At 35.6% G+C, this 27,875-nt stretch overlaps 1 protein-coding gene across 4 annotated transcripts in view; it reads right to left on the bottom strand.

The window, feature by feature from the left end:
* LOC132113839 (netrin receptor UNC5A-like) overlaps window positions 1-27,481 on the bottom strand; it is a 210,820-nt gene extending 183,339 nt beyond the window's left edge. For 2 of the 4 annotated variants that reach the window (XM_059521863.1, XM_059521860.1), the window contains exon 1: window positions 26,959-27,481. In XM_059521863.1, the coding sequence (XP_059377846.1) occupies window positions 26,959-27,049 (91 nt within the window). In that variant the 5' untranslated portion in view covers window positions 27,050-27,481. The remainder of the gene's footprint in view (window positions 1-26,958) is intronic. The other 2 variants (XM_059521864.1, XM_059521861.1) reach the window with 1 other exon arrangement.
* Between the last annotated feature and the right edge of the window lie 394 nt (window positions 27,482-27,875).

Below are 27,875 nucleotides of genomic sequence, written 5' to 3' on the forward strand. Positions count from 1 at the left end.
AAATAACTATTGGAAGAAAATTAATGCCATGTAATTGTAATTGACAAAATGTAAGAAAAAAAAACTGCAGTTCTACCCATAAGAAGATCTTGAAAGGCTTGCATGGTGAAATGGAAAGAAAGTGGAAAATAACTGGTTTGAAAAAAAAAAGAAGAAAAATAACATAAAATAAAATACAATAATCGATAAGACAACAAGAGCCCAGCATAAAGAAAAGAAAAGAAAAAAACATCAAAGATGAAAATATGAGTAATGCCTCTGATCTGTGCAGATGGGGGTCTACAGAAGAAATAAACCATATTAGTGAAGGACCACAAATAATTGCTGAAAGCAATAAAACAGGAAGTACAAGTTGGGCTTATAAGCATCAATATAGTTTGAGGGAACTCTACTGCCCTGTTGCCCGGTTCCCATTCAACAATTTCTTTTTTTTTCTTTTAACTTGTACAGTATTATATTAAATGCCATGTAGCACTGTCAATAATATTATTAATACTATTAGGTCCCTTCAAAAAATATACATCAATACGTATCAATCAATCAATACAGCGATGGTTTAATGTTTAAATGACTTGATGGATTTATTACAAACGCAAAGCTTTTCACTTCACAAGATTTTAATTGATAGACTGGAGTCATGTCGATTACCTGTGGATTATATTGTGATGTTTTTATCAGTAAATGTAAATGTAAGTAAATGTAATGCTGAATTTCGGTTCCAACAGTTTCTGTTGTTGAACTATGTCTTTAATAAGATACCTGTGAGTTTGAGAGTGTATCGCAAGTTTTTAGCGCTTTGGGGGTAATCATTGAAAATCTTTCTCTGATAAAAACCCACTGTAAATATATCTATTTAGAGATGACATCCAGATGGGACATCAACAAATGAAAAGTCATTTAGCCTATTTGTACGGTGGAATTTAAATACCATAGAAGCTCAATGGGTATGAAATATCACCCACAAGTGAATTCACTGCAAACTTCAATGAGAAGTAAAGACTTAGCAGTTAAACCCCCGGTGTATTCACATCCCTGCCTGGGAATCGCCACTCCTACAGTACTTCATAGACAATAAATAAAACATCACAAATCGACACATGCATTCCAAAATAAGTCCTGCCACATCCTTGTATGCAATAGACATGGCCTTCAACAATTATCCATCCTGTTTCTCTTTTAAAAGATCATGCAAATTTCTGAAATAGGAATGGACGGTTTTCTCGGTCAACGCAATGACACAGTAAACATTCTGATTTAAACAACAGCTCAGATAATACAGAAGTTTTTATAATATAGAAGTGTTTAAAATTAATAAATGTATAAAAGTATAAGATTCACAATTCTGCCTTTAAATACAAAAAAAAAATCATGATCTCTCTAAAACTGTAGCTTTAGTGGAAAGTATATGAATATACAGAAAATAAATATTAGCAGCAGTTTCTAAATCACTAGCTATAACACAAACGAAAGCCCAAGTAAAGAAAAAAAAAAAAAAAATTCCTCCAAACTGTTCTTTAACAAACTGGACAGCAGTTGACATTGGAGGACATCAGTAAAGTGGATTATTTCCCAATGTTGAAACTCATCGTATCATTAGAGCACATAGTGAAAGGATGGATGAGAGAAGAGGGGGGTTAGAAAGAGAGGAGTGCAATGGAAGTGATAGTGCATCATTTATCCTCACAGCAGCCTTGGCATCTTGTGAAGTATGAAAACATAACACTGATGAAAATCCTATTGATTCCTGTCAACTCTGCTTACATAAATTGCACTCTGCCTCCACGCTGCAGGTTGTTAGAGAGGAAAATTTTGTTGCATCGCCTAGAATTAGCTTTACTGATAGTCAACAATGACAAGTGGCAATATTGAATGCAAACAGAAGCGGTTTTACAGCTCAACAAAAGGGACGTCCTTCAGGGCATTGCCAAAAAATTCTGCTGGTCACATTAGTTCTTTCTATTCAATGTCAGATCAACTTTTTCAAGAACATTTTTTTTATTGTATGATTTATTACTGTTTTAATTAATTCATGTACTTGCATGAACATTGTTTTAAAATGTAGGGCAGAATACTTTTGTATCTTGCTTATTTTTGGGCTAATATATTCATGAACATTATATAAAATTCAGTTCTACCCTGGAAATGAATTGATGTGAAAAAAGTTGCTTACTTCATGAAATAAACTTGATTATTGTGAATTCAGTTGACAAAATAAAAGCAAATATATATCAGCAGTTAGGACATGTGGATATTTTGAGTCGGCCCAGTTATGCATATATTTACCCTCATCACTGTCAGTCTTATAAACACTTCAAAATAAAACTAAATGAAAACGAGAAAAAAGATAATTAAGAGAAAAAAGAAGAAGAAAAAAGAAGAAAAACAGTTATTCACAATGACTAATCAATAAATGATTTTGAAGTTTTACTTGTAACCTTTTTCAAAAAAGCATATATGTAATTATGATGGCAGGACTTTTTATAGTAATATTATATAAATATTACATTTATTTTCTTTTAAATAAATACTTCATAATTCACCAACAAACTACTAATTATATTACTCAATAAAAATATGTATACATTTCTGTCTTGTGCAGACAATCAATGGAGTCCAAACAACTAACTTTTATTGTATGGACCAAAAAATAAATACAATTAGAATAATATATATTTTTCAAATTTAAACATCCATGAAAGTCATATAGATTTAAAACAACTTGAGTGTTAATAATGACAAAATGTAAATGAATCTTTAAAATGCAGAAATAATTATAATTTAGCCATTCAGAGAAACATAAAAAAATTATGAGAAAAGAGTCATTCATTTGCCAATTCTGGTCAAAAATGAAACACTTCACCTTTAAATAATTTCCATAAGACCAACCCCTTCACCCTGATGCCAAAACATTAAAAGTTAAGTAGTTGAGTATAAGTTGAGTATAAACAAGTTCATTCAAGCCCTGAAAACAGATTCTTGAAGCATCTTGTGCTGATCTGGTTATATATTTTTTTTCACTGTATTTTTTCTGGTGTGTAGAGGAGTCCCACGATTGTGCTCCAGAGCTAAATGAGTTTGCAAACCCACCATTACGGCTCTCTCAGCTCTTCTCTTCATCTCTATGATGAGCAGAAGTCAATCAGTTGGGAACAGCAGAGGAGCCCGAGCTGATTTAAAGCACAGAGGTTGGAAGTGAAAGGGCATTCGACAAGACTGAGCAACATGCTGACACAAGACGAACGGCCGATCCTGATATTTATCTCCCTCTCTAGCAGTCCTGCTGCATTTTTAAATTAAAGATAGTTAGATAGCACAGAGTGTTTGAAACCCTGTGATTGGACAGAGTAATGAGAGATGGAGAGGGGGTTAGTATATCAGTCCATCTGACCTCGATCATAGGGTCAAGGGTTCCTGCAATGCTGTTCCATTATTACCAGCGCTCAGCCTCATTTTATCCGCCTGCATTTCCAGCAGCAGAATAACTGTTGCTAAGCTCTGCGATTAGCATTATCAAAAAGCATATTAGGTAAAAAAAAATAATAATAATAATAAAAAATAAAAAAATATATATATATATATATAATATAAATAAGCACTTGCATTAGATTGAATTTATTAATTTTTAAAAAATGACAGCAGAAAGATAAACATACAGAAGCATGCTAGGCAACAGTTTGGTGTCACAATCTGAAAATTAAAAAATCGGTCAGTGCTGTCCTGACATATCCTTGAAAAATCATTAACACAGTATTTCTGACTAGTTTTTATGAAAAAATGTTTAAACATCCCTAAAATTAGACAAAAAAAGGTATCAAATACTGACTTATTTTTCATATAACACCTCATATAATAATCTCTTTTACTTTGAGATATGGCTCTCAAATTGGTGATTGCATGTCATTTCACAATCCTGTTCCTCCACACTCCCTTTTAAAACATGAGGGAAGGCAGAGCAGAGCAAATCAAAGAGCTTGTCTCATGTATTTATTTATTTTTTTAAATAGTTAATTGGTTTTATTTTACATCGCAACTCTGAACCATGATTTGCAAGTCAAAGTTATATATCTGTTATTCTCAATAGCACTGTTTTGGGGTGGGGGGTGGGGGGGTTATATTCTACCGGTCAAAAGTTTAAAGAATTGTGAGATGTTTTTGAAGTAGACAAATATAGTCACTTCTGCATTTATTTAATACAAAGTACGGCAAAAACTGTATCATTTAAGTTGAACAATATTCATGAAATACCACACAAAAGTACAAAGACCGGGAACACATGACCAAAAGCACAGACAGCCTAATTCCCATCCCAGTATGTTCATAAACAATGGAAATGTAAAAGAAACAAGATTCACATACACAGGCAGATGGGCCACAAAGGCGCAAGGAGGAGAATTTGAATAACACTCTTCAGAAACATGCTGAAACACCACCCATCAAAGACAGCCCAGACCCTGATATAGACGCAGCAGCACACTGGGCTGAAATAAAATGATATTTTCCAGCTATTGAGGGTATTACTCGGATATTAAACATAAACCAGTAGGATTGGGATTGAGCTGGCACATGTGTGGCCTCATGTAGCCAAACCTTTGACTAAACAAAAAAAACATAGTTCACACTGATGATATTCTCACCAAGAAACCGCCCACTTAGACAAACATGATAAAGGGACCGATCACTGAAGGGTTATCTGAAATAAATTACAGGACAAAAACAAACAGGCATTAATATATATATATATATATATATATATATATATATATATATATATATATATATATATATTTATTAATGGTGGGCCGTTATTGGCGTTAACGTGCTGCGTTAACGTGAGACTCTTATCGGACGATAAAAAAATATCGCCGTTAATCTACTCTCAAAGTTGGGTTGGGAGCTGGATCTATTTTATGCGAGCTATGATGACTTTCACCTTGATATATTAGCGCAGCCGAATTGCACTGTAGGGGGGTGAGAACGAGTCTTCGAACCTGTGTGTATGCCTACTGTGAAATTACCACATCAAACGTGACGTGCTAACATGGATGCAGCTGAAGCCGCCGGGTTTGCTTCAGGGAATTTTTTTTATTTAAAGAAGCTTCCCAAAGGAAACCTCGACAAGACGCATGCCTGTTTCACACATACTCCATCTGCAGTGCGTGTGCAGTCCGTGTGCGTTACGTATGTGGTGCAGAAGCAGCATGGACTCATTGTGCTTTCACACAGGACGCGTTTGCAGTCCGCTACTCGGTACGTAAACGATCGCTGCACTGCTGCAGACGCACCGCTCCTGGAACGCACTGACGGACCGCAACCGCGTGAACACTGGAATCCGTTAACATGGGTGCATAAAAAAATATGCAACACATACACACTGCAGACGGATTATGTGTGAAACAGGCATAAGGTTGTTTACACCTTGTGCAATGTGGAATTAGTTTACAGCTTTCTCAAGCACTTGAGAAAGCACCTTGTGATGCATTTTGGAAACAGGAGATGAGCCCCTGGTCTAATGCACCACCTGGCTTGAGAAACCCATTCTAAAAGACTTACTTTAAGTCATTATTTGGGTAGCACACATATTCTGAATGCCTTTGGCAGAATTCAAATGAGCCATTTTAATGTAGATTAATCTAGATTAATTCCAAGATTACAGTGAGATTAATCTAGATTAAAAAAAATAATGTATGCCCACCACTAATATATATATTTATATACATTTATATACACATTTATCTTTTATAAATAATAGAAAAAAAATATTTTGAAAAAAATTCATAAATTATATATTAGGGGTGTAACGGTACGCAAAAATCACGGTTCAGTACGTACTTCGGTTTTAAAGTCACGGTTCGGTTCATTTCTGGTACAGTAAGGGAAATAAATGCAAACATTAAACTGCAGGTTGTTTATTACTATACACTTTTTTTACAAATTGGTTAAACTTTTTTAAAATACTTTTTAATAAAATATATATAAAATAAAAAAAGAATAAGAAATAAAATACTGCTGCAAAGTTCTCCACTAAATAAAATACTCTTCAGTCTCAAACCAATATCATATAATAAAATATAAGGAAAAATCTAAATAAATAACTATGATTACAGTGCAGCATTACCAATCCCAGCTTGTAGGCCTGCTCATATTTAAAAAAAAATATATATATATATATATATATATAACTTTTCCAAAGTGTAAAGTGCAGCATCAGCAGTTTCAGTTTTTAGACCTGCTCAGATTTCGTTATTGCGTTTGGACCGATTGGAATTAAGAGCAAAGGTCTGTTTAAATGCAGACGGGAGCTGCGTTTGAATTACAATCGTTTTTTTCCTAGTTGTAGTGATGCTAACACTCGTGTGATGCCTTTTGAAAACCTTAGGCCGGTGACACACTGGCATATTGCATCTGTCAGAAATAGTCTATTTTGCCGTCAATACTGTTGACAGTGTCCTTTATCAGTAGGCTTTATATTTATGCTCAACATGAAGTATTAATATTGTTGTCGTGAAGACAAGATCCTGGTCTGTCGGCGGTCTCCCTCTATGTCACCTACAGTAGCAGCAGCGCGCCATCGCCGCGTCAGGCACGATTCTGGTGTGTAAAGACACAGAAAACGTGAAGCAGCCGTCACGCAACTGACACGCAGCAGAAACGGCACGCAGCCAGTGTGTCCACGGCCTTGGAATCAGCTGCAGGGCGGGATTTGCGCTGAACGCGAAGACTTTCGCCACTTAATATGTTCCTTTGGAAAAACGAAAATGTACCTATGTTCCGCATACACAATATTGCATTCGGTCATTCGGTAAACACGTGCACCATACCGAAAGCCCTGTACCGAAACGGTCTAGTACGAATACATGTACCGCTACACCCCTATTATATATATACACACACACACACACACACTGTTTATTATTATTTTTGCTGAACAAAAAGAAACACAATGAAATAATTAGTATATATACACATATTATTCTTGTAGAAATTACGTACAATTAATGAGTGCAGACTCTGATAAAACTCGGGCAACAAAGAAAATATTATACGTTCTGTCCATGAATATCTAGTTGCCATGAACAAAAAAAAAAGATTTGATGCCAGTAACCTGACAAAATTAAGTGATTAACCTCAAAAGTGTTTGTACCAACCTGGTACCTTGCAAACACTGTTTAAAAATAAAATACAGTTGTATAAATTGTAAATAAAACATTCCTGGGGTAAGTTTTACAAGAAAACACCAATTCACTTTTTAAATTTCAAAATGTCATGTTTAATTCATTATGTTACTTTCTGTTTCTTTGTAAATGTTTGTCAATTATAGGCCTACTAGCGGTTTCTAAAAAAACTTTCCAGTGAACACTACATTGTTTGCAGGCAAACTGGTAGAAATAACGTTGCCCTGGAAAAGTTGCATTCATATTCATGTTTCCAATAAAACTATTGGAAGTACAAGTTGTATTATCCAATATGCATCAGATGGCCAGTAAATGGACAGCTCCATGGAGAGTTCACAAAGATTCAGGTGTGTACATGTAAGATGATAATTCCACCCCTCGATTGTCCCTGCAGAACAAAGGCAACACAGTTTGTCATTGTGACTTGGATGTGATGTGACACAAGTGGCAAAAGCTACGAGTGTATAACCCCAGAAAAGCTCCCATGACTCTTCAGCAAAGCCAGTTTGCACACTTCCTTTCCATACAGAATTCCTTACTTCTGAATCTCCTTTATGTTTCCAGAGCTCTCAGGGATTAAACAAGACATGGAGATGTCTGGAATTGGAATTTCTTATCTAGAACGCTCATGCCCGACTCACTCTGCACTTTAACTATAAAATGATGCAAAGCTCTCACATGAACTGTACGCACACAAAAGTTGATGGCTGCATTAATCCAGAATATGTGAATAATCTTAGCATCTGCTTACAGTGTAAATCAGTTATGAGAAATTTCAAATACGAAACCAGCTGACATCAAGCTTTTTTATGAGATTGATAACATCCGCACATATCTTTGATGTTGATGGGTACTTATCTTAATATGTACTTTCATGACTAAAGAGCCGCCAGCAGTCACAGTCATTTGCTGGCATGAATTGAGGATGATCAAATTTATACACGTGTTTCTTTTTTAAATCATACATTTACTGGAACTTCAGTAACTGGAAAGTTTGATTTAATTTTATGAGGAGAAGCATAAAGTGTTCATCTCACATTTCTCAGCATTATTTACACATTCTCATGTTCCAAAGCCATATGCTGAATTTTTTTCTGAAGGAAAATAAGTAGAGATTGAGTTCTTATGCAACTCAAACACCTCAGGTCACATAGACCAGACTAGTGTGGTATATATTTATTCTCAAGTAATAAGAAAATCTTGTTGTCCTTGAAAATCAAAGAAAATCTTTAGTCATTAGGACTGCTTATATATATATATATATATATGTTTTTCATTCTTTTTGAAGCACCTAGCTCTACTTAAAGTAGACCTAGGTCTAATTTAATATTACAAGGTCTACTTTAGTTTTTTATGAGAAAAGAATACAAGTTTAAAATAACATGAATGTGAGTAAATATTGATATAATTTGCATTGCTTTGTAAACTATTCCTTTACATTAACCGACATGCAGAAGTCCAATTAGGCATCACCATCATGTTTCAGATGTTGAAATCAAATGACGAGCAGATAATGCAAATGGAGTTCGTTTATAACTCATTTACAAACAATTGAGAAAGAAACAATTGAGACAAGTTGATTCATTACTTTTGTGAGACTTTTTTTTTTTTATGCATTCATTATTCGGAAGCCAATTAGCAACAAACATTATGCCATTTCTCTGGATTCTCTCCAATCACCCTTAAAAAAAGAGGCAGAAAAAACGCTGAAAGGTGTTTTTTTTTTTATAACAGGACAGATTTTTTGTAGCTATTTTGAGATGGGCAGAATAGAGAGAAAATATATTTTTATACATAACAAAGGCTATATATACATTTGTATACATGTATATTGTATGTATGTGTATATATATATATATATATATATACATATATATATATATATATAGCAAGTATGAGTCAACAGGATCAGATCAGACCACGTGATACAAATGTGTACTGGAATGTAATGGACCACATGCACTTACACTTTATTATCCCAACCATCACGATTCATTATCCCAGTTGTAACAGACTAATACACTGATCCATTGATGTGCAAGATCAGTAACATGTTGAGCAAATGAGCTCATCTTTTCATCCAATTAGCACTGAGTGTGACATGTATTGTAGATCAACATAAAGAGTATCATTAGAAGAGTGGATGGCAACTATCACATGGTTGTCCACTACAAAGTCATTAAATGTTCACTATGTGAGGCCATTACTGTTTTGAAATTCAGTTGTCAATGAATGTTGAATGTCTCTTTACTCAATCAATACACGACATGCAATATTCAGAATGACAACAGATTGTAGTTTAATAATCAATTGTGCATCGACGTGATGCCACAGTATGTTTTGCCCTCTTCACAGACTTGCTCTGAATGGTTGTCAACATTTTAACCTTAATAATATTAAAGTGAAAGTAAATAAAAAAACTTTTTTTTCATGAGAATATTAATAAAGCATTATGTATATAAAACTTAAAATAATACATAATTTTTGAATGAATGAATAGATGAATGAGGCATTCATATAGCGCTTTATTATGCATTCCTGTACGCCCAAAGCGGTTTACAATCAACAAGAAGGGGTCTCTCCTCAACCACCCCCAGTGTGCAGCATCCACCTGGATGATACGATGGCAGCCAGAGTACAACGGCACCAGTGCACTCTCCACACACCAGTTACAGGTGGAGAGGAGAGAGAATTTGTTTTTATAAAATGTTTTAATAAAATTATTATTAAAAATTCCTTTTCACAGAAACAGTACAAGCAAATGTTAATTATTTATAGTACAAGAACATTCTACTTTATCTATTTATCTTCTATCTTTTAAATTCTATTCTATTTACTTGTTTTTCTTTGTGTATATATATATATATATAGACTATATATACAGCATATATATAGTCTTCTTATATCACATATGGCTATAAATGAATGCAATTAATGCATGCCATGCAAATGTCATTTCATGTGGTGAATAACAGTGATTAATAGTATCAGCATGACTAGTGACACCAAATGGAACTGCTGTTTATGTCATAGCATTGTCTCAAACAGTGGTTTAAGTCTGGAGATTTTTGAATAATTCAAAATAAGGGGAAATGGCTGTTATTGCTGCAGAACTTGCACACTTCAACTATAATGTCCGTCTTAAAACATTTTGTTTTGGAAAATGTTTTTAAACAAAAATAGCACTAATGCTTTGTGTTCCACGCCCACGTTATACTGGCTTGGCTGCACCTGCATCTCTGTGCTTGAGTTTTCGAGTCATTCAGCATGTGGGCAAACTGCCACAGAAAATTCGAGGTTGAGCCTCTCTCGTCCACTCTCTGTCCCCGCCACGTCTCCATGTCTGAGGCCACACCTTTGTGTGTGAGCACAAACAAAAGCGGATGGTCTAATAGAGAGGATCTTTGTGATTTCGCCCCTGTAAATCTGCCCTTTGTTCCACCCCACACTATTAGGAAATGCCATTAGTGCCATGCTAGACATTGATGGGTACTGACAGCCAGTGACTTCTCTGGTCAAGATAGCAGCCTACAGCCATAAGTGTGTCACCAGCCTTCTCACATGTCACTGCCTCTTACTCTGGCTCGCAGGGATCACCTTCTTTTCTAGCTCTTTCAAACAGGACAGCTAATTGTGTGACCGAGAGTCGAGGACAGAAGATGAGGTGGGGGGGGTGGGGTCCACACGACCCGTAGTTTGCTTAATGTTAGCTTCACTTGTTAAACACAGTGAGGGAATTGGGTGAAAATTAGAGACATGTGCCCTTTCTCTGTATTGACAGGATCTTTTTATTTATTTGTTTCCATACACAGCCTTTGTCGGGAAAATTAATGCCATGTGAAAAGAACACATAGGCAATTTTGTCTAGTGGCTGGCTAATATGATAAGACGACGTCTACAAGGCCTGGAAACAGATGATAGCAAAGACTCAGCATATATCACACACCTCTGAGTTGATTAATGTTTTGTCAAATAACAGCGATCTGCAAGAATGAAAAATTCTATGGTGAAGAAAAAATTGCATATCTCAGCATTTGAGGGATATCGCACCCAATACATGTTTTAGTCGCTCTTAGGGGGAAAAGACTTCTGCTGTCCTGAGATCTGGAGGGAAAGTGGGAGGAAATGGACTGGAATATGACTGGTTTTTGTTCAACCAGGCGGACGGGAATGACAGAACAATGGTATATACTATTCTTTTGCCGCCTTAAAGAGTTTTCTCCATATCAAGTGATCACAACTCTCGAGTGATTGTGCTTCTGCCAAAAGCATTGTCTTTATAGTACAGGATTAGCAGTTTCCAGGAAGATTCACTTACTACATAATTAAATGATCATAAAAAGTACCATGAAAATATAATGGTATATCACACATTAACATATTATACAATCAGAGGTTTATATCAATGCCATCTAACACATTTAAAGAGCTGGCTCTGATACCGTCTTAAATCTTAGAAATGGTGTTGGCGAAATCTTATATTGTAGCCAAAACCTTAATGGATACTGATCTAAAAAAAATATATATATTTTCCTCCAAATTAAGCGATATACCTTTCATTAAAACACTGATATGTTTTGTAAGCAACAGCTTCCATCAAAAAAAAAGATAATAATAATAATAATAATAATAATAATAATAATAATAATAATAATAATAATAATAATAATAATAATAATAATAATTGAGAGCACAGATTGGCTTAAAAAAAGAAATATAAAGCCAACTATCCTACATCTCTCTCCCTCTCTATGATACACTGTCTCGTCTAATGCATAAGGAATGCTAATGTATGGCAATGATTAACTTAATAGAATCTGAAAGGTAAGACGTGCTTGTTAGAGGACCAAAGCTTGTAGGTAAGAGAGAGGCCTATGGGGAATCGTAAATCATTTAGAAAAATGACAGGGTTTGTGTTTATTCCTTCTTGTTTCAGCATCCAATTTTTAATTCCTTATCCTTTAAACCTAGAGCAAATCTCTCACGTTTGGCTGAGACAAATCCTTTTCTACTTTCTAGTTAATCAAAGTAGGAGAGTTGTTGAGGGTACAAAATGAAAATGATACAAAAAAATAAATGAATAAACTTTAAAATTAAGCAGAATTTATCAGGAATGTAATGTATCATTGCTGGCAGTGTGTTGTTTAGACAAACAACAACAAAACTCCTGAAGCAAATCTGAATCAGTCATACCAAACCTATCAGAAATGTAATTTAGATTTTTTTTTAATGAGGAAGTGTAAATTCTTATATTGTGTTTAAGTTCCCATGACGTGGATTATTTTCTTTTTTTAAATGCTTTTTTAATGTTTCCTGAGGTTGTCCTTATAATGTTAGTATGATTTTTACATTTAAAATTTAGAAATAGAAGGCATTTTGATATCCTGATTTTAGCCCTCTGGGTTGAATGCTCTGTTTGAAGGGGCGTGTCTGCTGTGAGACTCCGAGTAAACGACAACTGTTGTGATTGGCTGACATCTTTGCATTCGAAATGCGTAGGAACCCCTCTCAAATTACTTTTACTACGTGTTTTTTTTTTTTTTTACTATAACAGCTGTCAAGATTAACGAATTGTGGAAGTGTTGATTATAGCATTTTTTTTTAGATCTTTTCCCATCACATGAAAGGCTGCAGTGATGAGCATTGAGTAGACAGAGTCTGTTTATCGCGTGAATGGGAGCTTCTTTAATCGCTCTCTCTAGTTAAATCACAATTTAAATAACAGATTTGTTTCATGCTACTAAGAGAAACAATGTGAAGTTGATCGTTTAGTCAATGGCTTGATTCACTGATGCATCAGTATTAAACGATTTAGAAAGAAATTCTGTGTGAACTTGAATAATTAGCTACACAGAAATCACTGATCACAGATCAGGCATTGATGAACACTGTTACTCCCTGTTTGTGGTGGTGCTGCCGAATCCATATAATAAAAGTCTGTTTAAGCCTGTGCTGACATTGCGACTGAATTAAATGTAAATGTTTGTGTGGGCAAAGCAGAGAAAGGGGAGGTAACGACATTAGGAGAAGATTCCAGATTGGCCCGTCTGAGCTCTCATTTTCTCAAAGGCAGAGCAGGACACCCAGGGCTTGGTTTACACCTATCAGGCTAGGGAAACTCATATTAATGTTAAAAAAACTGAAAGTGAAATTTCCATGTCATGGGACCTTTAAGATACTAGTGAAAAATAAAATGTTTATTTTGTACTCATTTATATAACTAAATACATAGTTATAAAAGTGTAAACATTGTTCAAAAAGAATATTATTTCTGCAGCCATCACTCCAGTCTTCCGTGTCACTGTCACAGTTTTGAACCTTGTTTTCTGTGTTTTTCTTTTCTCCACATTGTTTCAGTCCCTTTACCCAGTTTTCCTTAGTTCCATTGGTTAGTTCATTCAGTTCACCTGTGTCCTGTTAATTAGGTCATTAGTCTCTATCTTGCTTTTGTATAAGTACTCCCTGTTTCTATTCATTCCTTGCCGGTTATTGTTTGTTTATGTATACAAGTCGTTGGTTTGCCTTCCTCCTGGATTCCCTGTCTGTTTTTCTGTGGATTACTTTTAAAGACTGTATGTTATTCTTCTCCTGCGTTAATATTCTGTTTAATATTTTTTGTTAACTGATACATTTTTTTTTCAGTTTTCTTTGATGAATAGAATGCTCAAGACAACAAAAAATATTTAAGCAGTAAAGAAATTTAGAATGAAACAAAACATTTGTCACTTGATCACTACATATATTGTATGGGTACTGTTTTATACACACACACACACACATATATATATATATATATATATATATATATATATATATATATATATATATATATATATATATATATATATATATATATATATATATATATATATATATATATATATATATATATGTATATGTATACACACACACACACCTTACATAAAATCTTACTTTTGGTAGTGTCATTTATATAATTATAAATATGCTTAATTATTAAAGCACATTATAAATAAAAGCTTCTATAAAGACATCAGATATGAGACACAGTATAAAACAAATTATAATCTGATTGCAGCACACAAATGCTAGCGAATCAGAAAATCTGCAACTGGACATCATTTCTCTATAAAAGGAAGGATATTTCTACTGAAAGGCAGAACTTTCATTCTACAGCTAAGTGTCACAATTTCTAGCATGAGTAAACCATCCTTCTTATATTGTATCTGAAAGAAGTATACATTAAATAGGCTTGACTAAATAAAAAGTAGCAAAGTCTGCTTTTGAAACTGTTAAACTTAAACCAAATTAAAACCTTAACACAATATTTGAATAAGGCTGAATAAAGGCTTTTCACCATATGTCTATCTCAGCCAAACAGCAATAATAGAGTACATTTGTGAAGCACCAGCGAATCTCAAAGCTCTTTTTGGGTTAATTCATGAATGAGAAGCTGAGATTGTTATCACCTGAGCTATACACAACCTGATTTGGCATCAAAACACCTCCTACCCTGAGTGTTTGACTATTTGGAGAAACACGCATGTCTATGTTTAACAGTGTGAGATTTGTTGTAATGATTCAGCGGGTGAAGCTGGGTAATTAGGTGGCCCGAGCACTGAGACTGAGACAATGCCAGGACACCTCTACTCTTCCCAGCATTGTGAAGTCTTGAGTAACCATAGTGAGTCAGGGAAAGAAGAAAGGAGATGATTCATAGAGCTCCCAATGAAGGCGCTTCGCTGAGGAAAGCAAGATAGAAATGTGTCTTACACTGGGAGCTGTGAAAGTCTGGGCTGAAAATTGAATTGTTTTTAAAATAGCAGCAAATCACGATCTACAGGCAGGGAGGCTGCCTACATGGGTCATGGTGGACACATTTAAATATGAGAAATAGCTCACCCAAAATGGAACATCCTGACATTATTTATACATATGTTGTTATAAACAGTCTGTTTTATTTTCACATAAAACTCACTATGAGAAAATGTTGAGAATTTATTTTCTATTTTATTTTGGCCTAGTTTAGATCCACACTTTTTCATAGAATCATGACTGGTCAAACTCTGAAAAGGTCAAATACATTTCCAAAACAGTAGTCCATATTACTTTTGTGCTATATTTCAAGTCTTCTGAAGTAGGGCTGAAAATTATTTTAGAAAATTAAAAGTCAAGATAATTCAAATTCAAAATGACTGAAGGTATAACACCAGTTCTTTTATTAACTATAAATGTTCTTTAAAAACAACAGCAGCTTTCAGCCTTTCACCGTGATGAAAACATGAATTATCAGACATACAGTAGTAGTTCTTTACAGTTTTTTTTTATTAGATTGCACTGCTTTTCCATGGTTTTTTCTGTGTAAACATGGATGTGTTTGACGATTGCGCTAGCATCTCTTGCAGTGTCTCATGCATGAAACGGCATTCTAAAAACAAGGTGTTCAAGTTAACAGAAGTTCACTATTATCTTCTTGCATGTTTTACCTATTCCACTGCCCGCATCGCATCTTTGTCAAAACAAAAGCGGTGTGTGAAAGACACTTAGCACTAAATGTATTGTCCTTCACAGAGCGCATCACACGCGAGTGGTTAATCACGTGTGCTGACATGCAGTTGGATCATTCTTTTCTCTTTACTGTTATCACAGTCATATTGTCAAAGTGTCTAATTACAGAAAACAGTGATTCTATTATTATTATTTTTTTCTATAAGCTTAGATATCAGTCTGTTATTGACAACGAAATAAAGACATGCTAACTACTTTTAAAGTGCTTTTATGGTGTCTTGTTTATTTTTTGGTTTTTGACATGGTCATTATGAAACTTCAAAATTCCCATTTTGTGTTTAACAAAAGAAAAAGGAAGAAAAAGTCATAAAGATTTGGAACGACATTACAGTCAGAAAATGATTCTGTGTTTCAGTAAAATATGCCTTTAACACTTAAAAATATCTTCAAAAAAAAAAAGATTGACCTTGTTGAGGTTTTTTTGGAAATAGTTTCACAAACATAAAAAATTGTTTTCTGTAAACCCATGGCAACTTGTGTATAGACCATTGCTGAAGCTGAAGGGAATATTTGGGGTTAACTACATCTTAATGTCTAAAGACAGAATTTGTGCATGCTCTAAATTATTGAAGCAATAATTTAATCTTAACATACTTATTGGAAGCCTTGCAGGTGTGCTAACAGCGGCATTAAGTTGTAAATAAGTAGGAATATTTCCTTAAGGATTTGAAGTCATAAAAAAACAGCAAAAATCAATTTACATTGGTAAACTCTCTCACTTTCTCCATCATGCATTAATCATTATTAGCACTCAATTTCTGCATTGCACTTAAATATTATAATTTAAAATGTGTTAAAGATGTATGAGAATCACTTGAGATGGAAGATGGCACACTGTCCTCTAAGGACAGGATGTGACATAATGAAACATTTGGCACTGTAGAGCCTTTTATTGCGGTGACATCATATCCTAGAGTTACACACACCTCACATAAAGCTTCACTTCCACTGTGAGAGCAGAAATTAACAGAAGGTCTTGTTAATTTACAGGTACATCTCAATAAAATAGAATTGGTGGGTTTTTGTTAAATGTGAGCCAAAATCATCCCAATTAAAAGAACCAAAGACTTAAACTACTTCAGTCTGTGTGCATTTAATTTATTTAATACACAAGTTTCACAATTTGAGTTGAATTACTGAAATAAATGAACTTTTCCACAACATTCTAATGTACTGAGATGCACCTGTATATGATCTAGCTCTCAAATCCTTTTGCCCCTAGAGACTCTTGTTGAACACGTAGCATCTCGACAGGCCCTTTCTGAAGATGTGTTCGATTCACACTGAAAATTAATCCAATATGTTTGGCTTTGTTTAGGAGAAGCCAGGAGAGGCAGCAGCACTCAAATCGCATTTAACCAGTCTCAAGAGTTGAATTCGTAAAAATATATCTCACCGTTATCTTTAACAGGTTTTCAAATCAAACAAACAATGTTGCTTGTATTCTCTTAGTGTTAAAAGACACCGCAAACATCCTTCAATACAGCTAATTCAACATGCATGAGAGCCAAACGCTAACAGGAGTTAATCATTTTTTGTAAATGAACCAGAAAACATGTTTTCATGACCAAAATAATATGATCAAAATAATTTTGGACCACACACACACAATACATTTACAGTAAACACATGGGCTGACTGTCTCTGTATGCTATTTCATGGAGGCACGAAAAGTCAGGTCTCTAAAGAACGCCTGTATGACTAATGAGCCCCCTGGGTTACTATAAACAAAGAGAAACCGACGAGAGGACCACCTTTAAAGGTCTTTGAAATGTACTGAAATCCTGCGCTTTCAGGGATTAAAAAAGTATAGGCTTATAAGAAAAAGCAAATGACACATTTACAGTGTTCATTAAAATCCATAGGCTGTGCAAAGTCCCAGAATGAGCAATTCTGTCATGATTAATTATACAAACATGAAGTCTTAAATCTATTTCAATGGCTTCACCGCTCCTAACATCCTTGCCAAGAAATGCTGCTTCTCCATCTTAAAATCTGAAATCTTGTCCGCTACTACCACATTTAACACACATCCTTAGCTTAACGCAAAGGGCTGGCATCATTTTATTCTCTGTAAAAGTAAAAGGAAGAAAATTAAATGTTTTACCCACACACTTTTCACAAGCTAGAGGCTGCTAATAAAAATGATTGCCAAAGGAAACATAAACGTGCTACTTTTGCCAACCCTGAGTCTTCCAAATGAATATACTGTCATTAGAAATGCTAGTGTGATGCTGGCATCTACCCTCACAAAAGATTTACCATGGTAGCTTCTGCCAAAATCAAAATTTAACCAATATTCAGTGAACAGTTCATGTGACATTGTCAGATGGTATGTTTCTGACTGAACTCTACCCTCTACGATACTGATTTTTAATATATTTTTTCTATTAAAATTGTTTCTGTAATAAACACTGTATTATTGCACATTATTAAAATGATTGGTTCCCCTACTGCCAGATATTTTCTCAAAACAAACAGAGTCATGAGACTATTAGTTTTGGCTACTTGTTGTTGATTTTGGCAAACATCCGAGTGCTCTGACAGGAAACAAGGCGGCACTGATTGTCATGACAACAACAAACTTTAATTTTATGCGACATTACATTTTTACACAGTATCTGGAGCTGGCACAAAAGGCACTTTGTAAGAAGCTTTTAGGCTCCGTTTCATTTATCTTTTTACTGATGACAGTGGTAGATAATGATCATAATTTACAGCAAACTATAACTCCAGAAAGGTAATTTCTTAAAGAACTCTATCATTTTCAAATCACAAAATGTAAATACTTTGAGGGCCCCAATTATGCTATTTGAAATGTTTATAATTTGGTTTTGGGAGTCCCTAACATTCCCTAACAAATGATTTGTTCAAAGATTCATCTTTCCAAACCCCTCCTTTGCATAATTTTACTCTGCTCTGATTGGTCTAGTCTGTTGTGATTGGTCTTCTGCGTACAGCGTTGGAATGTTGGAAAAGGAACGCCCATCACCAGTACTGGAATACGGTTTATTAATAATATATTATATTATAATAATAATAATAATAGTGCTCCACTCTGTTCTAAAAAGAAAGAATCAGATGGGGAAAAAGTTGTTTTACACTTACGTTAGTTAGCAAACCAGACCTACAGCTTGGTAGTAAAGACCAAAACAATAATGGTATACACGTTAGCCGAACACAGACAAAGAGCACTGATAAAGCACTGCAGTTTGTAAACCAACGTATTGCTCCATCCTTTGTCATTACTCCAAGTATAACAGACATTCTATATTAATCAACATATTTCTAGACGATAGCAGGCCCACAGCTGATTAGCAGACTTTCAGAGATTTTAGAGACTTACAGCTATACTGACTATATACACACAACACAACACACAAAACTACATATTTTGCATGCTCGACAAAATATCAAAGCAACAGTTATTAATCATACTTACAGGTTGTGATTCGGAGGAGCAACAGATTAATTTTAACCACTGATTCTTCACAGCCTCATGGTTTGGAATTGAAAATAAACCAAAATCACTTTCACAGCGCTGAGCACAGCATCTTCTTGACATTACGTTATCCACACGAATGAGCTACAGCGTTTAATATGTTTTGTTTAGTTGTTTTCCTGGGATGTCCACACAGAATGTAGGTGGGCATTATGCAAATGTAAGAATTTATGACATGTGAAATTCGCAGAATGGGATTCAAATTTAAAAAGACTTGTTTCAGCGGTTCAGATTCGACTCTTTATTTTGATAAACAATAACTTTATTTATGATGCACTTTTAGCTTTACAACTTTGCAGACTGTTTACACATACAGCTGCATTACACACTGCACAAAATAAAAAAAAATCCATAATAGAGGCACGTTAAATACAAAATCAGGGTACAAAAGTCAGTAGAGTGTTAAATTAAATATTCAGATTTTAAACATCTTTCTTGTCTCTGAAAAGGGTGGGCAAATGTTTTGAGCTGTCCGTTGCATTCCCTGATGACTACTGAGTGAGGCCAGTGTTGACTCAGTTGAATTGCCAGCCTGAAGCACAACCACATGGAACATGAACCTAATGAGCAAAGGTCAATAAGTCTCTTTCCCTGTCAACATCATCACTTCAGGAGGACATGTTTTGGCCGTCTCTGAGTCAACCCGCCCTCAAATTTCCTTGCCATTAGAGATTATACCACCTCCAGCCTGCCTGAGGTACTTTTTATTGACTTGAGACAGGCTCATACACTCACACTAAATGCTAAAACACACATGCCAACATATTAGATTATGTTCTACATATGACACATGGAAATCATTCATACATAACAAAAAAAATAAAATAAAAAATAAGACCTGCATTTATGCAGTGTTTCTTAAGGGTGTAGTTATGCGGTTGCTATGGTGCTTGAGTAGTTGTTTACTGTCCAAGTTTAAAAACCTCTTTATGATTTATGAAGGAGAAGGAGGTAACCATAATGTATTGCTTTATTATAGATGTATGTATCAAATATAACCCCGACAAACTTATTTGAAAAAAAAAAAAAAATAATAATTGAAAACAGTAAGAAAATGAGCATTAAATAATGTAGCAAACATTTGAAATTACTTTTAAAAAGCCACTTTCAGGTAGCATTAGTAATAGCAATGGTTATAAATGTAGACTATAAATATGCTCGTATAAGTAACTTTCCAACTGCAAAATAAACCAAGTTCACAAAAAAACCTCAATCACATCCAATATCAATATCTCTTAATGACCAAAGAGCTTTGCTTTAATACTTAGTCATATAATAAGTTAAATCCCTGAAAAGCAGTAATGTTTGCCATCATGATTATAATCAAGCAGGTTCTGATTTGAGGTTAGCCAAGAACAGCAAAGACAATTTTGCACTTCAAACTCACAAAACACAAGGGTCAACCGAGTAAATTAAACTCAACAAAACTCAGATCAGCTATATGTAAAAGAGACAGGCTGAGCTTGAGAGTTTCGTTAGACTTGAAGTGGGCAAAGTATCAATATGATGCACTGTCATTCCTTTTTATGCTAAACCATTTATGCAGTTCAAAAGAAAGGTCTGCTCTTACTTGTATTATGGGCTGGCTGAGCGTTGAATCTACATCACTGTAGTAGTCAAGACAACGCTCCCTTGTGGAAGCCCTCTGGAAGTCTTGTGTATTGCTACTGCTGTGCAGCGCATACAAATAACAACATTCTGGATGCAACTTGGCCATACTAAAAGGATACAAAAGGACCCAGAGGACTTGCATAAAAGGCAGGGATTGAGCACCTCCGTGTTTAACTCTACCCTGATGTTGATTGATGGCCAATTAAACAGTTATAGGGTTATTGATCACTTGAGAATGAAGAACATCCCCAAACAACCTTAAATATGCTGGGTGATGAACCACAGATGGGCTGAGAGCAAGCAGAGTGCCACAGCAAATTTTTCATGTTTATGTTCTTCGTCGCCGAACAAACCCTATGGACTAATAACAGTTAGAAGAAAAAGAAATTACCCCTATTGTTGCTTTACTATTGCGGGATGAGGCAAAGTGTTTGAGTCTACTGAGTATACAAGCAGATGGTTCAGCCTTAAAGCGGACAGATCTTACTTGGATCTCACAGTCTGCGAGTCAAGCCAAAAGCACCTTGGGAAATGCACTTTTATCTCTTCGGGGAGGAGCATTCACCCAATGCTTTCATAGACTCTAGTGCTCACATTGTGCTGAGAAGCAGCGTCTGCACATTAAATGCATCTGCTCTCAAGGTCAACAGTACTCCAGCTTTCTCTGGCCACTGACAGCACCTCGGGGGAAGAACACGATTAGTCTCTCTGGTGACAGCTCTGATCTTTGGTTCCTCCTGCTGACCGCATCCTTTCTGAAGGGCGTCGCCTGCATGCTGCTTGCAGGCGGGAACAGGTGCTGAAGCCTAGGAACGGACGAAAGGGGACTACAACATAAATTGTACTACAGCATAGTACAACCATTAACAACTATTTCTGTATGTGATATAAGCCATCCACCATACTGGAATGTCAAAGTTGGCAAGTCTATCTGAAGTCTATATAATCAAGAGACGAAGAAAATATCCATAAGATTTAGTCTATCATATCTAGATCAATATCTCTGGTCTACAATACCTGCTAGAGACTATCCTGAACTATAATTGAGAAAGACAAGAGACAAACATAAGACCATTTCACACATTTAAGACTATCTAAAACTGAATTGAGTATTGGTATGACATCTAATATAGTATAATATTAGCATTATAGATGCTGTTTGCAAAAAAAAAAAAAAAAAAAAAACTATGATAGTTAACTTTAAATGTTCATAAATGGAACAAGATGCTTTTGTATCAAACCTTGAGCCACTGGATGGAACAACAACAATTTCAAAAAGCTAAAGGCCCACCCAAAGCCCTGACTCCACCCCATCATCAGTAGTCTACATGTGCAAGTGAAAGGGCACAATTACAAGATCAGATTCAGTCTTATAGGACACTTCCTAGAAAAGCTAGTTCATGCATTTATGACCTCTAGACTGGACTATTGTAATGCACTTCTAGGTGGTTGTCCTGCTGCTTCAATAAACAAGCTACAGGTAGTCCAAAATGCAGCAGCTAGAGTCCTTACCAGGTCAAGAAAATATTATCATATTACCCCAATTTTACAGTCTCTGCACTGGCTACCTATTAAGTTCCGTATCAGTTACAAATTATCATTACTTACCTATAAGGCCCTAAATGGTTTAGCTCCTGCGTACCTAACTAACCTTATACCACGCTACAATCCATCACGCTCCCTAAGGTCACAAAACGCTGGACTTTTGGTAGTTCCTAGTATAGCAAAGTCCACTAAAGGAGGTAGAGCTTTTTCACATTTGGCTCCCAAACTCTGGAATAGCCTTCCTGATAATGTTCGGGGTTCAGACACACTCTCTCTGTTTAAATCTAGATTAAAAACACATCTCTTTCGCCAAGCATTTGAATAATGAATCTTAAATTGTGAGTGTAGTTGCATCTGATCAAATGCACATTTTTATTCTTTAGCTTGGGTTAAACTAATTAATTTTACTTTGTTGAATCACCAGCTATGCTAATGATGTCTCTATTTGTTTCTATGTTTTGCCACGGGATTTACATCCCATGGTAACTAGGATTTACACAAGCTCCAGTCTGGATCCAGAACACCTGAGAAGAGATGATGCTGACCCTCAGAGGACCCCAGATGATGCTAACCCTGAATCAACAATAGAACTAACAAAATAATGTTCATCGTCTGGCTGACTACGTCTTGTATTAATTTTTCTAAAAATCCTGTCATACGTGCACAAACTGACAGTCACCACTTATAAGCTATTACTAAATATTGTAGAAACATAATTTTCTGTAAAGTTGCTTTGTAACGATTTGTATTGTAAAAAGCGCTATACAAATAAACTTGAATTTAATTGAATTTAATTCCCCCACCTCAAAGTTTCATGTCACACTTTCTCATGTTCTCTGCCTCACCTCTCCTTTTCCGTTTGCATTTTCACTTATGGAGAAGACATATATAGCGGTGTGAGATAAGAAAAGACCACATTTGTCATCAAATGGAGTATGCGCTTGGATTATTGAAAGCCAGCTGCTGTTGACGTTGTTTCCCTTTTCCTCATCTCTGTTGCACCATTTCACACCTCTCCATTCATCAAACTCCTATATGACTATACATATATTATATATGTGTGGAAACTGTGAGAGTAGGAGAAAAATAGTCTATTAAAAAAAAAAAAAAAAAAACCTGTTAAGATTGTTGTGAAATTGCAATGTGGCCGGTGTCGAGTGAAACGAAACAACAAAAACGGATTTAATCATGTTCCAAGCACTTCCAAGCGCTTGCCGCAATTCCAAATAAATCTGCTCTCAGACATTAATCTGTTCAAATCTTCCATTTTTCTCTGAAATTCTTCATTGCTTGATTCTTTCAGTTCTTGTACATCCTGAAAATTCATTGGTTAGCATCAAGAGCCCGACATAACAGCAGAGTCTTCTCTTACCATGCATCATTTGATTTGATAGCTTACAAGTAGAAGGGCATAAATCTTTTTCCTCATTTCTATTTCTTTTTTTGACATGAGCACACTCAGAGCAGTGCCAAAACTCTCTGAAACAAACCCACCACAAACTCCAACCACAAAAATCCCCTGCCTCTTTCTCACACACACAGTGAAAACAGTAAGCCCATTATATCACTCCTTTTCCAAAGAGATGGGAACAAACAAGAAGCCATACTTTATTGCAGGGTTGTGTTGATTGAATGACTGATTTCTGTACTTCCAGAGTGTGCACTGGATTTGATGAACTAAAAGTTGTGTAGTTGTACAGCATAAATACATTTCTGGATATACGATTTGCCATGTTTGACGTGTGTGCTTCTCTCTTTTTCTTTTTGACATACTAAATTGTATGACACACTAAATAGAAAATCTAAAATACTAGGGTGGCAGGATTGCAGGTCTGTTCTGATAAGACCACGGACAACAGGGGGGGGAGCTCAATGCTGACATGAAAATGCAATAGACAATCTAATCTTTAGTTAGGATAGCAACATTTTGAGGCTTATTTACTTTTAAAATTGAAAAATTGCATCTCCATATATTTTGTTATTGACGTCAAAGCCTGTGCATTTAATCATTGTTTGTTTCTTTGTTTTTTCATGGAAGTTTTGTCATACTTTTGTATATGTATGTCAGTATGCAGTTCATTGTAATTTAAAGTCATTAATGCAATAAATAATTTTAGTACTGTACTGGGTCAATATAAAATCCTGAAGCAAAACCAACAGAGCCGCTGACACAGACTATAGTAAGAAACACATCACAAACACAATGTGCTGATTCCTTTTGTCTACAGACTGATGAAAACCCTCCTGTCGGCTCAACGGTAGCTGATCTCCCTGAAGGCACCACATTGTTCAAAAGAAGAGCTCTGTTCTGTCTCTTGTGTTCTCTCTGATGAAGACTGACAGGGCGACCTTTATTTTTGACTGGATTATGTTTAAGGGGAAAGACAAGTTGCCTTTTTTTTTTTTTTTACAGGAAAACGCACCGTCAGCCCATTTCCTCCTGACGAGAGCACCTTGTGTGATCTGTGATCTTTTGGACTAACAATGTCTGCGAGCATGCATGCTTCCATTATTTCCCCTCCATTCAATTTACATTTCCTCCTCTTACAAGTCTGGAGAATAAGAAAGTTCCTGTCTTTTTTCATTTGGAAGCGAAGCAAGATATGTCCTTCACAAATTAAACACATCATTTGAAGAAGGTTGGGAATTTAGGCCATTTTTATATGACAATAAAAATCTACTTTAAAAAAAACAATGCTCCTTTTGAAGAGATGTTTAAAATCCAAAGAAATCCCACTGTATTTCATATATGATTCCCTTGGGTATGACTGTTTACTTTATCTTAATTTATGTGAAATCCTTCTCTAATTAATGCATAAGAAAATACACTCTTAATTTAGCTTTCTCATGCAGAGTTTCCTAAAGCAAGAATGATAATTACACAACTTTTAACAACTTAGCCCTCTGTCCACAGCAGAGAGGGGGCAGAACAATGGAAGCCAACTGTGAAATTTTGATGGTGCTCTGAGAATACTCATCAGCAGTCCACAGCTGGGCTCTGTGGTGATGATTACTATAAAACCTCCAGAAGCGCAAGACAACTTTCCCACAGTCAAGTTTCCCACAGCCAAGACCTTACTTATTTTACTTACTCTCTTGACACAATGTAATTCAGATCTCGACAAGCCCAAACAGTGCATGCAAACACATCGTGGGTGGACTAGGTCAGTGTTTCCCAACGTTTTTTGTTTTATGGACCTCCACAGACCAAATAAGGTTTCAGCACCTCTCATCCATACCAACTGCAGCCCTAAATTAGTTATTTTCAACTATTGTGCTGGATAAAATGTATTTATTTATTTAATGTTGTATTTAGGCTATTACTTATATTATTAAAATTTAATTATATTATTATTAATATTATTGTTATTTAAATTACAGCACACAAGAGCCAATCAAATGCATCAGTTTAATCTATAAACAGCCTTGGGGGAGGTTGCAACAATATATTCAATTTCTCCAAATAGCTATATGTCATTGATGAACCTTTACATGCATATCCACACTGATTCTTATGTAAAAACACATGTGCTGGGCATTTTTGTAATTCTAAGGTCTTAATTCTTGTTGTGGGAGTAATAACACGGAGTCATTATTTGAACAACCTGTGCTGACAATGTGTCATATATTGCTGGCACTGCAAATAATGCAAATAAATACAATTATATATATATATATATATATATATATATATATATATATATATATATATATATATATATATATATATATATATATATATATAAACCAAAACAAATGTATTCAAAATTAAAATATAAATGTAATTTTTAATAAATATAAAAGCTTTAAACATATAGTAAATATGTACTTTTTTCCTTGCTATACTAGCTAACCAAGACAAGTGCAAGATGTGTGATGGGAGGAGAGCACGATTATTTGTGCACGTTCTTTTCCACTGAGCTGACCACGAAAGCATGTTTAGGCTACCTCATTTTATATATCCACACACACACACACACACACACACACACACACACAAAGTGCCAGGCACCGTTCAATGACCGTCGGAGCTCACTGTACTTCGTACAGCTGTCAAAAACGCTTCCAATGCAGAAAGAACGGATGAATTTCGGCGCGTGGAAATGTGCGCGTGTCGAGTAGGTTCATTCAAGCTAACGCTCACAGAAATGCAACGCGGAATACAAGGCGCAATATTCAACAATATGTATTTGTTTAAACCCCATGGTATACATTTCTACTCATTTCCAATTAAACAAACTCTTGGTTTCGTATATATATTCGTTGAAACGTTCCGCCGTGTGTATCAGGCGCGCCGTGAGAGTCTCGTGTCAATCAAACTTAGCTACTGCACGTTCTAGTTCCTGAATAGGTTCTTCACCTACGTTTCTGCGCGTTCTGGTTATTAAAAGTAACAGTAATTTGACAATCTGGACCAAACTGCTTATTTCGCATACAAATGAACCCCGTTAAATATTGCATTGTGTTATTATTCGGGAAATCACATCACAAAGGGAGCCAGCTGCTGTGTGTAAAAGCAATTACACATGACTTTATCAGTCAAGACTGAAAGATACGTTTAAAAAAAGGAATTAAGCTCACCAATGAAGGTAAATCCGGACGAAAACAAGCAGATCCACGTGAGTACAAGCCCGGATCTCAAGCGGACAAAGGGACCCAGGAGTAACGGCATCTTTATCACCTTGTCGTTCAAGTTTAAGTCAGTATCTGCTGAATGAGTTGCGAGTGGTATCTGCTGTCTGTCTGGGTTTAGTTTTTTTAATGTTACACCGATCAACGCATTTATAAGTCCTCTTTCAACACATATCCTCTTCCTGTACCTTGGCCATCAGTGCGTCTTCGTTGCTCAGAGACAGCAGCGCATCACAGGTGTGGTAAAGAAAGACGAGACTGATATCTTCAGCTCACTCACTCACCCACATACACACACACACACCAGACGTGTGAGGAGAGAGAACAAACGTCCTCACACTTCCTCGTCTTCTCACTCTCCGCTGCAGAACACTTGCTCCGGTAGAGAGAACAGTGGATATTGGCTTCAGTGTGCGAACATCTGCTGCTACAGCAATGCAGGAGTGATGAGACGCGATGCATAGAGCAGCGAGGGAGCAAAACCCGGAGCGGAGTACAGCTCCTTCACTGGAATGGAGTGCGGATACGACGAGGCATGTAAGCGAATAAGTGAATGTACGCGCCTTTAGTATTATAAAATAGAAGAGACCTGGGCTAGTTATCACACTTTTGACAAAATGAATAACCTATGTTTAAAAGTAAGTTTGTTTATAGAGTTAAGTCGTGGCTAAATTAATAAATTAAATGAAACATAGCTAGCTACTTAACATTTTCACCATTACTGCTGAAAAAAAAGATAAAGGTTAGGCTATTAAACACATTGTGAGTTTCTATAAACAGTATTTCAATTTAATAACTTTTTTAGGATAATTTAAAGTGCCCCTGTGACAACTAGCCCCGTGTATTTTAAGGATATTATCCCATCA

Source organism: Carassius carassius, chromosome 33 (genome assembly GCF_963082965.1).
Source record: "Carassius carassius chromosome 33, fCarCar2.1, whole genome shotgun sequence".
In the NCBI taxonomy this organism is placed as follows: Eukaryota; Metazoa; Chordata; class Actinopteri; order Cypriniformes; family Cyprinidae; genus Carassius; species Carassius carassius.